General features: G+C 43.8%; 1 protein-coding gene and 1 long non-coding RNA gene across 2 annotated transcripts in view; both read right to left on the reverse strand.

Moving 5' to 3' along the window:
* LOC138148977 (WAP four-disulfide core domain protein 12-like) overlaps nt 1-483 on the reverse strand; it is a 2,078-nt gene extending 1,595 nt beyond the window's left edge. The window contains exon 1 of the mRNA XM_069071803.1: nt 320-483. Coding sequence (XP_068927904.1) covers nt 320-407 — 88 coding nt within the window. The 5' untranslated portion in view covers nt 408-483. The remainder of the gene's footprint in view (nt 1-319) is intronic.
* Nucleotides 484-8,305: 7,822 nt separating this feature from the next.
* On the reverse strand, nt 8,306-13,447 carry LOC138149240 (uncharacterized). The gene is made up of 4 exons (XR_011165266.1): nt 13,286-13,447; nt 11,972-12,131; nt 9,329-9,468; nt 8,306-8,668 (listed from the first exon to the last, which is right to left on the reverse strand). It is a non-coding gene; the product is annotated as an uncharacterized lncRNA (long non-coding RNA).
* Between the last annotated feature and the right edge of the window lie 2,756 nt (nt 13,448-16,203).

The following is a 16,203-nucleotide window of genomic DNA, read 5'->3' on the forward strand; positions in this document are numbered from 1 at the left end:
GAGAAAAGAGAGGAGATAGGAGGGAGGAAGAAAAGAAAGAAGGAAGGAGGGAGGGAAGAAAGGAAGGAAAGAAGGAGAGAAGGAAGGAAGGAAAGAAAGAAGGAGAGGAGGAAAGAAGGAAGGGAAAGGATGAGCAAAAGGAGGCTGAAAGGGAGACTGAGAAAAAGGTTGAGAGACAGATATACAGTGAGCTTCAGACAGAGATCCCCACAAGAATATGAGTATGAAGTTTAAAACCTGAACAGCAAAAATTTATCAAACAGTTTGGAAGAATAGAGGGAATCCCTTTTTCTCTATCCTGATAACTCCCTGACCTCACCTTTTCTAGTAGGCTTAAGGGTCCCAGATGATGCCAGAGTCACAAGGTCAAGGGATGCCAGAAGGAATAAGAGGCTACTGGAATTCATGGTGAGCTCAGAAAGAGACCACCGGGCCAGAAGGTGCAGGGAGCTGGCATTTATATCTATCCAAACAGGTGAAGTCTCAGGAATGGCTTTTTCCAGTGGAACTGCATAAGCAGGAACTTTGGACTTAAATTGAACTATCTCAGAATTCCAAAGGTCTGAGAATCATTTCCTTGGGCTCCAAGAGGCCTCTGAGGCCCCAGGCCCCAGGCATCAGGCCTCATGTTTTGGGAGAAGATGAGAGGGAAAGAGAGGAGCAAGATGACATACTGTCTGCTAAGTGCAATAGTCCTAATACTAGCTCATATTTCTAAATTGCTTTGCTGTTATAAACTTCATCACTAGATTTGAAAAAAGAGCACAGGGTACAAATTGTGAAACCTTGGGCAAGTGACTTCCTCTCCCTAGGCCTCTCTAGAATTTTCTCACCTATAAAAATAAGTAAGGTGTGTATGTGGTGTGCAGGGTGTGTGTGTGGGGGGGGGGGTGGAGAGATAACTTCCAAGATCCCTCCATGTCAAATGTGAGAGCTCTCCCCCTCTTCCAAAAGTGAGAGCTTGCTAGTGGGTGGCTTTCAGTCAAGGTCTTTAAGCTTCTAGCAGGATGATCCCCATGTTGGGACTGTTGCAGAGAATTTTTCTTCTTAAGTTATTGATTGGACTCAATGTCAGCAGAGGGAAATCCTCTCTTGGAAAGTAAATCCCTGTACAATCTCCTACCCCTCAGGAACTGTCTTTAAAATAAACCTAGGTCTGTGGTTTCTTTTATTTTTTCTTTTCTTGTCTTTTTTTTTTTGCTTTTTGGAGGTCAATTGGGGTTAAGTGACTTGCCCAAGGTCACACGACTAGTAAGTGTGTAAAGTGTCTGAGGCCAGATTTGAACTCAGGTCCTCCTGACTCCAGGGCTGGTGCTCTATTCACTGTGCCACCTAGATGCCCTGCTCTGTGGTTTCTTTAGGGCTAAAGAAGGCTCTAGAGGGCAGGAGCACAGGAGTCCCTGAAGGGTTGTAGAGTGTGTGTGGGGGGGGATGCTGGAGCTGGATGGACTGTGGCTGATGCCAAAGTGATGCCCAGGACTATGCCTGAGTTGATGCCTGGGTCAGTTCCCAGGGCTATGTTTCTGGTGCTTCCTGAGATGGCCGAAAGGGTAAAAGGAAGGGAAGAGAGGTTTTGTCTTCAAAATGGACTGTACTCATGGATCTACACAATCCCATGTGATAATCTCTGTAAAATAAGACTGTAAGAATAAGTGGACTGTTTTTAATGTCAAACTTCTTTACTGAAGTAATTGTTTTAATGTTTTCAAGTTTTATATCTAGGATTGTCTAAATAAACAATCAGATCATATATGTGGCAATAATTTTGTTTCTTTTTTATGCTCATTGCTTCAATTTTTTCTTGTCTCACTGCTACAGGTCCCGTTTCTAGATCTATATTAAATTATAGTGCTGACAATGAACAGCCTTGCTTTCCTCCTATTCTTTTTGGAAAAACCTCCAGAGTTTCCCCATTACAGGTAATGCTAGCTCTTGGTTGTCAGCAGATACTGCTTGCCATTATATAATGGTCCGTTTATTCCTATGAATTATTGCATTTTAAAAATAATATATGATATTTTATTTCTTCTGAATGGGTTGGTTTTCAAGTAAGACTGATTTAAGCTCAAGTGAGCTGCATTCTATTCCTCCTCTGAGTACCAGTACTAGCACATCTCTAATTGGAATGTGCCTTGATTAATCCTCTAGCCTGTATTTAATTGAATTTGATTGCTATTGAACTATTTGGCCTGGGATGTTATTGCAACAAATAACTGGCAACCAAAGAAGAGGTAGGCCACACCTCAAAGAGAGTAGTGTGTTGAAATAGAATATTTACCTATCTTCCCTGAAATTCTGGGCTTGGTTTGGGGTTCTGCCCCTTCCTGGCTTTGGGAACAATGGATGTGCTATTTTCCCTATCTGGCTCTTATTTTCCTCCTCTGTAAAGTGAAGGAATTAGACAAAAGGATCTCTAAAGTCCTCTACCATCCCCCTTTTACAATCTGTGTTCAAATGTCCCTTGCCACTGATGCAGTGATAGAGAAAAAGATTGAAAAAGGCTGGGAGCTTTTTTGTGCTTTGTCACTTCTGTTCTTACCAGTCTCCTCTCACACACACAGCCCACAAGGAAAAGGCCAACTCTTTAGCCATTCTGGAAGAAGAAAAAAGTTCAAGAGAATGAGCCCATGCCTCCATCATCCCCAGGTCTCGCTAGGACTAAACTCAAGCAAGGCAGGTCCCAGACTCCGTGTCCAATCCAACACAGTCAATAACCCACTTCACACCAGCAGGTGTAGCTGTGGGGCAAAGTTTATCTGAACACTTTTTTAAAAAAAAATTCCCTTCTTCCAAAAGAAAAGGAGAGGAGTGGATTCCCAGAGTCATTGAATGTGATAATTGGAAGAGACTTCCAGACCATGCCTTTCTCCTTCCTGTGGTATGGTCTTCATTTTGGTAACTCTGCCACTTGTTCAGAGTCAAGGAATTTGCCAGAGATACCTAAGGTCCAAGACACCCAGCTCTAGTTACAACAATGGAGCTCTCAGCTTTAACTGTGGATGAATTTTTCCCACATGGGTCACCCCTTTACTATTTTAGGAGCTCACAAAAGGGCCACCACATTAATAAAGTCATCACCATTTCACATTGTAGCTCATGAAACCTTTTTTTACAGAGAGATTTCGATCTCAGACCTACTTAAATTTTATGTATTTCCAACTAGTCATTCACTTTCATCCCCAATTGCTTTCCCCCAGTGTAGAATAAATATACAGACATGTATCACATAGAATTTAGGGATCATCATAGTTTTTTAGGTCAAGGGAAAATGCCTTTGGGCACAAATTCAATCAGAAGTTATAAACGGACTTTAAAAAAGCAGATATATTGAAGAATAAAGTGTTTGTCATTTGCAGGTGAAGATAGAAGCAGGGCAGGTTTGGAAAAAAGTTACCTTTTATAGTTACTTAAAAGGTCACACACACAGAGACATTAATCTCTAGCGCGAAATCTGCATCACAAAAATTGGTGGGGGCTTTTTTCTCTGTGTGAGGAGCCAACATGCTTGGCTACTACCATCCATTCCTCCTGATTTCTTCCCTCTCTTCTTATATATTAATACAAAAGCTCCTACCTTGGAGGAACTCTGGCTCTGATGAGAAAATCTCCTCCAAGGAAGAGAACAAAACTTCTCCTGTGCTCCAACTCCCAGGATTCTCTGTCAGAGTTTCAGAACTTTTTCCCTGCTGACAGAGAAATCAGTCCAAATACATTTATGTACCCTGTTACACTCTGATAACCCAACCAATATATAAAGAGACACCTGAGGACTCCAACCTATCAGATACAGGCTTCAAGTTTATCAACCATCTAAACACAAGCAGCTGATAGATCAACCAAAGGTGCCCCTGCTTCAACCAATAAGACATGAACAGACATTGATTGGAAGTCATTTCTTTATGATACAAAGAGAGGGTCAAGGCAGAGACATTCTCAAACAAGGTTCCTCTGAAGTCACCAGACTATGATAAAATCTTCATTGATCATGCTTTTCCTCCACTAGGAAAGCGTGAATGGTGGGGATAATTCCACAGCATTCTAGGGAAAATACCAATCATCTGAAAAGGTTGGTTCCTTCCCCATCCCCCCTCAGGAAGAGGGAGCCCCTGAACCCTTACAACTCCCTATCTGTTGCAATGAGGAAACTGAGACCCAAAGAAAGCCTATGATTTACCCTAGGTCACCTGACCAGGAAATGTCAAGGCTAGCACCAGTACTCCACTTGAATCGTGTATGCCAGAGGAATAACTCCCTTGCAGCATCCCGACGGGACTGAGGCCACTGGACGGGGAGATGTTTTACAGCCACTGTTCTATGTCATTTTTGTACTTATCTTTGTTTTGAACTACTTGGGTCTTCTGGTTCACTCATTTCCTTCTCTTCTACATGAAGAGTCCTACTCTTCATGAAACCATTTGGGGTTTTCTAGGCAGAGATACTGAAACGGTTTGCCATCTCCTTCTCCAGCTCATTTTCCATATGAGGAAACTGAGGCAAACAAGGTTAAGTGACTTGCCCAGGGCCACACAGTATCTCTATTCCTCCTAAGTCACCCAGAAGGCCCAGTCATGAGAATTTCCTAGGGCGTTAGGTACTCGTTCCCAATGCAAGAAAAAAAAAATCTACTGGGTGTAGGTCACCAATAAACATGCTCTCTTGCCTTACTGGGACTGAGTGCCAGCTCAGCATTGTCTCTTCATTTTGTGGCCCTTGAACCCTAGAGACTTTACTTTTGAGAGGGGGCTATGTAAAAAGATGAAGAAAATCACTCCCCGAGACAGTCCTGAGGTGGAGGGAGGAGCAGAGGAGGAAGAGGCAGGATTATGAAAACAATATAGTGGAGCAGAAAGAACCCTAGACCAAGAGTCAAAAGGCCTGGATTCCAGTTTATCTCTCTCCCTCATTAATTGTGTGACCTTAGGTAAGTCACATTATTTATTTGAGCATTGATCTCCTCTATATAATGAGAGTTTTGGTCTAGAATGCTCCAGTTCTATCTATGAAGCAATTTCCCACCCTCCACCCCTCAACTTATTAGATATACTCACAGAAAATAAGGGGGCAGATAACAGCTATAGCAAGGTGTTGATGTGTGCAGCAAGTGCAAAGGTGTATCTGTACTTGGTTATCCTTTTACAAAGTATGACCAAGTGATCTGATTGAATTAGAAGGAGAACTTGGCATTGGCCAACTGAAGACTGGCCAAGCCCCTAGAAGGTTTTTTTTTAAAAACAAAATCTATTTGACTAATATGACAAAACAGGTACATGACAAAAGTTGGAGAAGATGTGGGAAAACTGGAACATTAATGCATTGTTGGTGGGGTTGTGAACTGAACCAATCATTCTGGAGACAATGGGGAACTATGTCCAAAGGGCTATAAAACTGTGCATACCCTTTGAACTAGAAATACCACTGCTAGATCTGTATCCCAAAGAGATCATAAAAAAGAGGAAAGGACCCATACATAAAAAAAATATTCATAGCATCTCTTTTTGTGGTGGCAAAGAATTGGAAATTGAGGGGATGCCCATAAATTGAGGGATGGCTAAACAAGTTGTGTTACATAAATGTAATGGAAGACTATTGTTCCCTAAGAAATGGTGAGCAAGCGAACTTCAGAAAAACCTGAAAAGACTTGCATGAACTGATGCTGAGTGAAGTGAGCAGAACTAGAACACTGTACACAGTAACAGCAGTGTTATGCGATGACCAGCTCTTCTGAGCAATGCAAGGATCTAAGACAACTCCAAAAGACTCATGATGGAAAATGCTATCCACATCCAGAGAAAGAACTTTGGAGTCTGAATGAAGATCGAAGCATACTGTTTGCTCTTTTTTGGTTGCTGGTTTTTTTTTCTCATGGTTTTTCCCTTTTTGTTCTGATTCTTCTTTCACATCATGACTAATGTGGGGTGGGGAGGGGGAATCTGCCAAGCCCTGAAGTCAGTTGCAGATAGCTAAGCAGTTTGAGATATGGAGTGTCTGTATGGAATGGTCTTAGAAGGCTCTAGAACCTTTACCAGATGAAATCAGTGGGTGTAATAGATTTTCTCTCCTCCCCATTCCAAGAGCCACAATCTTTTTTTGGAGCTGCTCATCCAGTAGGAAACACTGTATCCAGCAAGGAGCAGAGACAGACAAGAGAGGAAGCATTCTAGGGAGAAAGCAGCTCCAAAGAGCAAAGGCTGCAGAGAGCCAACCATAGACTCAAGGAAGAATTAAATGTGGCAATTCCTTCATAAACAGACCTGGGAGACTCATCTAAGTGACCGATCCAGAAGAGACTTTGTGCCCAATTTTGGAGCCTCATCAGAACATAAGAAGATATAGGACGTCAAACCTGACAGTACTGGAGGCATGGATTGCCTTGGCTGTATGTTTTTCTAAGGTGCATGCCTCACTGTCTAAGTGTTTGCCTCCTTCTCCCATTAATGCTGTGTATACTTTTGAGGGTAAAGGGTGGGAGTGGAGAGTGCACCCCAGCTGTGTGGATGGGGAGATGCTTTACAGCCATTGTTCTATGCCATTTGTGTGTGTGTGTGTCTTTGTTTTGTACTTGGCTCTTCTGGTTCACTCATTTCCAAGTTGTGTCCAACTCTTCATGACCCCATTTGGGGTTTTCTTGGCAGAGATACTGGAGTGGTTTGCCATTTCCTGATTCCTGTGAGAGTGTCGTGAGGCTCCAAGTTAGCCAGTTCTCTCTCTCTCTCTCTCTCTCTCTCTCTCTCTGTGTGTGTCTCTGTCTGTCTGTCTCTCTGTCTGTCTGTCTCTCTCTCTATCTCTCTGTCTCTCTGTCTCTCTCTGTCTCTCTGTCTCCCAACCAATGCTTTCATAGAGGGGTGTGGGGGAAGAATGGGGGACTTCACCATGGAGCTCATGTTCTGCTCTGGGTCATCCCTGCCTAGCCTATCAATTCAGTGACTTAGGAAGGCTTCTGTTGCTGTTTAAAAACAAAAATAAAACACCCCCTAAAAAAACCCCACCCTAAGGTTCATATACATATGGCTCATTCCATCACAATCCCTATCACTATGACCAAGGCAGGAAAGACCCCCTCTGCCTTCCCCCCTCCATTTACCTTTTACCTCCATGTTAACTGGATAGTAATGCTGGTTTGTCTATGTGTGTTTAGGGATTTGGGGGTGGGGAGGACACTGTGATTAGATAGTTCTAGACCCACAGTCCACTTGGAAGAGCCCCACCTCCAAGCTTTTACCATCCTAAATTCATGACCAAATTATACACATCTCTTCTTCCAAAACCTGTCTCCAAGCTAACCACCTCCTAGAAGCCTCCCTTGATTGTCATAAGAGCATGTAACTTTAGAGCTGGGAGGAACTTTAGAGATCATTACATGTTCATTTTACAGGGAAGGAAGCTGAATCTCCTAGAGTGGGAGGGTCTTGCCCAAGTTTAAATAGGTTGATGGCAGATCTGAGACTAGAATTCAGGTCTCTAGATATCTAGGCTGGGGTTCCTTCCACCATTAATGTGCCACAGCCTTCCCTCCCACCCATCCACCTCAGACCACTCTCTGATCCCTCCTCTCACTAAGAGACTTGGCAAGGTTGGTCCATGCTTGGACTACGTGATACTCCTTTTCACCTGCTTGGAGTTTCCTTGGGTAGTAAACCATGCCCTCTGTCAATCAGGGCAGCAACTCTGGCTCAGCTGGTGTTAAGACCTGAAGTTTCTTTCTAGAATGGTAATGAGGTGTGGTGTTAGGGGCTTTTACCAAAATGTATTGGGCCTCATTTCTCTTGGGCAATCCATAGACCGATGACTCAGCTCCATTCCTGGCTCAGGCTTCTATCTCTCTATGACTGTGCTAACCTAGCAAGATCTTCTCTCATTCCCCAACCTCACTCCAACCCCCAAAACCACTTTGGTTCTAGATGAAATGATTCTTAGGTAGAACTCTTCTTCTTAATCAGCTAATTATCACCTCTAACAACCCCAAGGATGTAATTGAAGAACTGAAAAATAGGGCGAGAAGTAACTGCTTCCACTCTGTCCTCTCTAATAATCCTCTCTGCCTGAAAGAGAAGCCAGATACTGAATCATTGGACACTGCTCTGACTCAGCCAACTGGGGATGGGTCAGTCTCAGGATGACTTCTCGCTTCCCATCTCTTTCAGATTAAAGTCCATGAACCGCAGAAGTCACACAGGCTAGGAAACTCTGGTTGATACACAGAGCCCAGTCAATCAACCAGTCACCAAGTAGGTATCATACAATGTGCCAGGGATTCTGCTAGGCTGGAGAAACAAAGAGAAGGAAACAATGGTTGAAAGAACTTGCATTCTGTTGAATGCTCATGGAGCCCAGTGTTTTATTTTGCACTAAGGATTATGGTAAGGGTTACAATAAAAGGGGTTCAGGCAGTCCCTACCTGTGAAACCCCATCCCAAGCTGGGCTCTAAGGACAACAGACGTAACCAGGCCTTCACTCAAGTCTGGAGCATTTTGCTTGCAGTAACACAAAGAAGAAGAGGAAGACAAGGCCCTCCACCATCCAAGAGCTGTTGTTGATTGTTCTGGCCCATGTGCTCTCCCACAGATAGCCTCACTTCTCAGAATGATAGGACTGGAGAGTGAGTAAGTACTGCCATCTTGGAGTCCAGAAATATGAGTCCAGCCACCTCAGCTCAGAGTGGGAATTGATCTAAGGAGGAAAAGTCAGATCAGGGACTCATAGTTCCAAACTGTTCCTCTTGCCCCAGCCCCCAAAGCCCAGCCCTGATTAGCCTGTCTACACAAGGGAGAAGGGGGAATAGAGGGACAGGTTGTTCTGAAACTAGGAATCCTAACAGTTAAGGACATAGGGGAAAGGTATCAAATTGTACCCATATCTTATAAGGAGAGCTTAATTATAAAAGAAGCATTACTTCTTTCATGACTTCGAACCAGTAGACTCTAAAAATATTGATGGAGTTCATAAAATTCTAATTGAAGAAATCACACACACACACACACACTATATTTATCAAACTAGGCCAGTGGATGATTTAATCAATGATTCAAACCCAGTTTTTTGGGGTTTCTTCTCCAAGTTAAGTGCCCTTTCCATTATACTACATTGAATCCTGCATACCATGAAATTAATTGGGAGGAGAATGTCCCCCAAAGGTCTAGAGTGTCCACAGTGCCTGAGCTGATCTTGGATGGGCTTGGGACAAAGGCCCTGGCATAGGGTCACTCATGTGACCTGATCAGGAGAAGAGTTCCTTGCCATCACAATGAGAGACCTGATAGCAGGATGATGGGACACAGAGCCAAATGCTGGGAGTTTGGAGGAGGTGCTGAGGTCACATAGATGCCGTACCTTCCGGGGCCATGCAGACTCTCCCACACATTCCCTTATAGCACTTCAGAGGGCCTTTCCACTGCCTATCTTTCTCACAGGTGCTTTGGGGTTCTTCATATGACACTGACCATTTGGACATTTGCCTGGCCTTGATGAAGCTGGAGAGAGAAAGTTGGACAAGTTAAAAGAGGCTTCCCCAGAGGCAGGAGCATGCTGGTAAATGTTTAACAACAGGCTTGGGGTGGAGGTATACTAGATACGCTTTTAAGTATAATCTGCATTATTAACATTTTCTCCACTTTCTTAAGTTTGGACAATCAACAAAACTATAATCCAAGCCCTAGTTTATAGCGCTGCTGATTTCTGAAGATAGAACATAAAAGTCTTGAGTTCAAATCTGACCTCAGACACTAGTAGTGTGACTCTGGGTAAGTCATTTAACCCTGTTTACCTCAGTTTCCTCATCTATAAAATGAGCTGGAGAAAGAAATGGCAAACAATTCTAGTATCTTTGCCAAGAAAATCCCAAATGGGGTCACGAATACTCAGATATGACTGAAAAAGACTGAACAACAACAATGCCCATAATCAAAACTTTATAATCCAGTCTCTCCAGCTGACTCCAGCCCTGCCCCTCTCTGAATCCAGGGAACTTTCCCAACATGTTGAGACAGAATCCCTCACCTCCCTCCCTATCCCAAACAGACCTGACTACCAGAGTACCTTTCATAAAGGTACCAGGTCTGATCATGTCACCCTGCCCTCCTCAGTAAAGTCCAGTGGTTCCTGATTGTCCCTAAGATTGTATATAAGCACCTATGCTTGAACATTTAAATGTTTTCCACAACTTCACTCCTCTCCTTCTGCTTTTGGGTCTATCCATGTGGACCTACTCCTTGGTCCATGTGCATAACACTGCACAGCACATAACAGAAATCTCCCATCTCTAAGCCTTTGCACTTTCTCCTCTCCCTCACCTTTCAGAATCACTAGTTTCCAATAAGACTTAGCTCATTGGCCCTGGAGTCAGGAGGACCTGAGTCCAAATCTGGCCTCAGACACTTGACACTTACTAGCTGTGTGACCTTGGGCAAGTCATTTATCCCCAATTGCCCTGCCTTCTCCCCTCAAAAAAAAAAAGACAGCTCAAGTGGTATTTTTAACATAAAGCCTTCCCTGACCACCTCTGCTGCTAGCATGCCTCTTCCCAAACCTCCTTGCATCCATTAGAGATATGTTCTGTATATACTTTTAAGTATAATTGTTGTCTTTCCCATCAGAATATGAGTTTCTTGCGGTCAGGTTCAGCTCTATGTTCCTCCCTATTCTCTCCGGTGCTTAGTATAAAGCCTGACACAGAGTAGACTCATACTAGCCCATTGGTTGATTGATTGGTTGACTATGCTCATGTCCTTGAGTCTGGTCTGTCTTTCTCTCCTTGGTCTCCCCAGTCCCAGCTGCCCCTCCAGTACTTCTGACCTCTCATCTCCCCATCCCTAAGACTGGTCTATCCTCCTCCGCCATTCATCTCCTCACTCCCAGAGGCCTTCATTGCCTTGTCATCTCTTCTCCCCGGCTCGGGGGCTAGTCGGGTTCTCCATTTCACTCCTTAGTCTCTTCAGGCTCACACACACAGATCCACAGTAATAATTTCTGCCTCTCTGGGAACTCGGTGGCACTGTTTGGTTTCAGCAAATAGACAACATAAAAGAGGAGTGGGACAGGTCACTGCTTTGTTGGCTCCTGGAGAAAGAGGCCAAAGGGGTGAGGACATAGATGAAGCCTGAGTTCCTGTGGAGAGGGAGCCTGAGCTCCTAAGGCAGGTGACACAGGGCATCAAGAATCCAACCAAGCTCATCTCTCTAATTACCATCAAGACTTTGGGTAAGTTTCTGTTTCTTCTGTTGCAACAGGGTTGGACTAGAGGGTCTCTAAGATTCAGACCAGGGATGGGAGAGAGGTCAGAGGGAGGGAGGGAGCGAGAGAAGGAGAGAAAGGGAGGGATAAAAGGAGGGAGAGGGGAGGGAGGGAGGAAGGGAGAGAGAGAGGAGAGAGAGAGGAAGAGAAGGAGGGGGAGAGAGAGAGAAGGAGGAGAGAGAAAGAGTAGCTCTGTCTGCTGCAGCCAGGAAGGGCAGAACATAGAGAAAGCATAGGCCCCAGGGCTCCTCCCTAACAGCCTAGGCCATAGTTTGGTAACCTTGAGCAATCTCCAGGGCACTTCCTTCCGAATCTAGGCTCCACCTGGGGTGCCAGACTCCCATCCTGCTTGGTGGGCTGACCAGAGAATATCCTTCTCTGGGTCCCAAAAATTAACCCCCAGAGCTCCCACCGCTTCTGATCCAACAGCAATTCTCTCTGGTCTCAGGTGACCTGACATCTGGGGCCCAATACAATTCACATCTGGGGTACATCACAATCTGCGCCCCTCCCTCGCTTCCTGGGAGGAAACCTTCTGACCCCTGTAGCCTCTGCAACTGAAGCTCTTCTCCTTAAGGGCTGGTCCCATTTTTCAGTCTGTACCCACAAGCCTGTCCATTTGCTCCCTGGGTGCTGCTTCAATGAGGGCTCCATGAGACACTCTGTCCCTGGGAGAGGCCTTCTCAGCCCCCAGGTACTCATAGCTTCCCTCCCCTCCCCACCTCTGCACCAGAGTCTCCTCACCTGCATCCTCCATCCCACTGGGCTCCACACACTTCAAACCACAATGATAATGACAGCATTTCTGCTTCTGAGGGCACTGCTGGTCATTGTTACATTCTGAAAGTCCTTCCTTAACACAGCGCACATTGTCTATGGGGCAGCTCCCTGCTTTCAACTTTACCTGGAGAAGGAAGTCAGAGGTTGGACTATGGGGCCTAGGCCTGAGCTCCCATCTTTGTCCATGGACAGAGGCCAGACTCTTAGGAGGGGACAGAGGACACATAGGTGAAAGGTCTAGAATCCAGACTCATCTACCTACTACCTCTGTGACTATGACCAGGAACTTCTCCACTCTGGCCTTCTCTTTCCTTTTCTATGAAATGAGAAATTTGAGCTAAATGCTCTCTAAGGTTCCTCTCATCTCTAAATTTTATGATCTTTTGAGCTGAGGGAAGACTCTGGGAAGTAAGTTGGGGAGGCAGTGTGCACGGGGGTTAGGAGGGGAGGCCCTGTGAGCAAGGGACATCTCACCTCACCCTGGGCATGGAGGTCACTATTTTAATGTACAGGGAGGAAGTCAGGATTTCCAAAGAGCAGCAAAAGGGACAGATACAAAGAGGCATCACAGAAGAGACAGATAGAGAAAGGAGTGATATAATAGCTCCCAGTCCTATAGAATGAAAAAGTTGATAAAGGGCTTTTCTCACAACTACCCTTTCAGGTAGTTGCTAAAAGTATTATAATCCCATTTAGTAGATGAGGAAACCGAGACTCAGAGAGGTTAGGTAACTTACCTAAATAAGTAGAAAAACAAGGACTTGAACTGATGTCTCTTAATTCAAAAAACAATAAATTCTCCATTCTCCCAGAAAGAAGCAGAACCAAAATGACAATGGCAAAAAATATCTCAGGGACAGAGAAAGAGTCATTGACAAGGGATGAAATAAGAGGATGAGAGATGGAATGATGAAAAAAGAGAATGAGCTAGGGAGTAAGAAAAAGAGAAAGAAACAGAAAGAGATGGAGGGAGGAACTGAAAGAATATGATGGAGACAAAGGGTGAGGAAGAGACAAGGTGTCAGAGTGAATCTCAGGCAGATACTCAGAATATAGCAATGAATTTTTGAATCCTGGACCCTTAGAAACTTCACAAACAGTATCTCTGCCTAGGAATTGGGGGATGTGACTAAGGAGATTGTGATGGGGGGGAGGGGAGAATGTTGCAATTTTCTGTCTTTGTCCACAGCATCCTGAGGGCCAGAGCTTCCTAGTCAGTCTTTGTGAGGCAGAAAGAGAACCTAATCTTCCATCCTGCAGACTAGCCCTGACCCTGACCTCATCTGTTTTGGCAACGTTTGGGATCCCAGAAGATGTCAGGAACAAAAGGGCAAGGAATGCCATGAAGAAGAAGAGACTCCTGGACTTCATGATGAGGGATGGGGCCATTGAGATACCTAATGGGAGGAGGACCTGGCATTTATAGCTAAACCAGTGGGTGCAGTCCCAGGAGAATTGCCTGAGTAATTATATTGGCTCTTTTGGGGTGGGGTTGCCTAAACAGAGGGTTTTGACCTCAATTAAATTTTGCTGACTTCCAAAAATGCTGATAGCCACTTTCCCTTTCCCTGGGGGTGACCTTGAGGTCCCAAAGAGAATGGCTGGGCCTCATGGGGAAGGAGATGTGTAGGAGAAGAGGGAGGAGCAAGGAGCTGGGTTATCCATCAAGCCCAATAATGTGAATGAAGAAAATTCATATTTCTAGAGTCTGACATCAGAGGGTCTGCCTTTGAACTGTGTCCTTGATTAAACTTTCCCTCTCTAGGCCTCAGTCTCCTAATCTGTAAAAGTCACTTTCAGCTCTAAAATAACAATTCTATGATTTTTAAAGTTCCTCCCAGTTCTCTATCCATGATACCATGATCCCTGATTTCTCCCAACCCTAAATTCTGTGCTCCTGTGGTAAACTAGAAAAGGCCTTGTTCCAAGACTCATGTATGGGATAAGGGCTGCAAGTTAAGAGTTAGAGGTCAAGGAACTTAGCAAAGGAACTATTTAGAACTAAGGGTACTTCATGCATGCTTGTAGATTAATTAGGCATATACATAGTGCTTCTCTGACACAATTATTCCTGCCCTTGCTGGTGCTGTGATACCCTGCTGTTGGGTTTTTCAACCCCCTCTCCCACACCTAAACTTGGGTCATATAATGGAATGAACACTTCTTCTGGGGACCCAGACTTGTGGTCTAATCTTTTCTCTGTCATTGACTTACTGTGTGACACTGATCATACCAATTAATTACTTTGATCCTCAATTATCCCATTTGCCAAATTGGAATAATAACTCGTCCCCTGTTTACTTCATAGGGCTGAGTGTGAAGGATGGTTATGAAAGGTTTTCAATACTACCTGTGAGATTGACTGGCTTCCTGAGATGTCCCAAGTGATCAAGAGAAGTTCAGGGAAAGGAGGACATGGCACAAGAGGAAATCAGACTCATGAGACTGCATGGAGCCACTGAAGGATTTCAAAATAAGAATGATCCAAGTTGGACTAAATTGGACTACTGTGTACCTGTACTAGGTACCAGTAAAAACTAAGCTACAAACAGTCAACTGCATACCTATTCCTTTTGCCTATATTAGAGTAGGTTATTAAAGTTAATGCTTGGCCTGGAAGATTGTTACAACTGATATCTCGTGATGGAAAAAGAATGCCTGCCTGACCCCTAAGAAGCAGATATTACAGGGATGCCCATCACCTGGAGAATGACTGAACAAGTTATGTATATGATTGTAATGGAATACTATTGTACTGTAAGAAATGACAAGCTCAATAATTTTAGAAAAACATAGAAAGACTTGCATGAAATAATGAAAAGTGAAATGAGCAGAACCAAGAAAATATTGTATACAGTAACAACATTGTTTTAAGAACAACTTTTGAGCAAATAATTTTTTTTGACTATTACAAATATCTAAATTAACTATAAAGGACATATGAAAAAAGACACTATCTACATCCAGAGAAAGAACTGATAAATAGAAGTATGCATAGAACAATTTTACATATATATCTATTTGTGTCTAATAGGAGTTATCTCTAGAGTGGGGAATGGGGGAGGAAAAAAGGGGGGAAATTTTACATGATAATTTTGTTGTATATTTGAAAGGAATAGCAAGTTGTGCATAGTAGATTTGCAGTTTTATCTGCAATCACATTTTTTTGTACTATGTTATGGAAATACTTGTTTTATTCCATAAATTAAACATCTTTTTAATTCAATTAAAAAAAAAAAAGAAAGAGAGAGACACCAGGAGCCATATGTTCTATAGCCAGGTGAGGGTATTGGTCCTGTATGCTTGCCTGAACAAACACACCAAACTCCACCTCTCAATGCTGCCTGCTCATTTCTTTATCAAGTGTTTCTATAGCTCCACAAAGTCTAATGGGTATCAAGATCTCAGAGTTTACTCAAATTTTAGAAAATCTCTACTTGGTTCACTTATAACTACAGAGTAAATGAGGTAGAATCTCCTCTCCTTTTTGGGGTAGATTCGCCTTGTTGTTTGGTCATGTCTAACTCTTTGCAACCCCATTTGGGGTTTCCTTGGCAGAGATACTAAAATGGTTTGCCAATTCCTTCTCCAGCTCATTTTACAGATGAGGAAACTGAGGAAAGCAGGGTGAAGTGACTTGCCCAGAGTCACACAGCTAGTAAGTCTCTGAGGCCAGATTTGAACTAAGAAATATGAGTCTTTCTGACTTCAGGCCTGGCACTCTATCCATTGTGTCACCTAACTGCCCTTAGATTTCCCTATCCCAATCACACCTATAGGCTCACACAAAGATCATTTTCAATGGCTGTGTATCTTAATATCACTTTTAGTGTGCAGATAGACATGAATATAAAACATACATCAAGGGAAAGGGATGTGAAACTCTTTCCTTTCTTCCTTCTTCAGGAAGAACAGAGGAAGAGAGTAGTTAGATGGGATGGCTTTGCTAGGCAGTACTCTAGGAAATAGGGGAAAGAAATATGCCAGGCCTGACCTGGACCGCAGTGGCCTCGCCAGCTTCAGTCTGCTGATTTGGCCTGATCTGCTATCCCCTCTCATTCGCTCTTGCTGGCTCATGTGGTCACATCTTCCCTCACCCTAATCAGCACTCTCTCCTGCTTTTGGCCCTGTTGCCTGAGCTGTTCCCTGCTTTCTGTAGCAAAGGTATTCTGTACCATCCTCTTTCTCCGTGAACT

The sequence above is a fragment of the Petaurus breviceps genome, unplaced genomic scaffold, assembly GCF_028583685.1.
Source record: "Petaurus breviceps papuanus isolate PSGF00001 unplaced genomic scaffold, PetGlider_PUasm1.0 90845, whole genome shotgun sequence".
In the NCBI taxonomy this organism is placed as follows: Eukaryota; Metazoa; Chordata; class Mammalia; order Diprotodontia; family Petauridae; genus Petaurus; species Petaurus breviceps.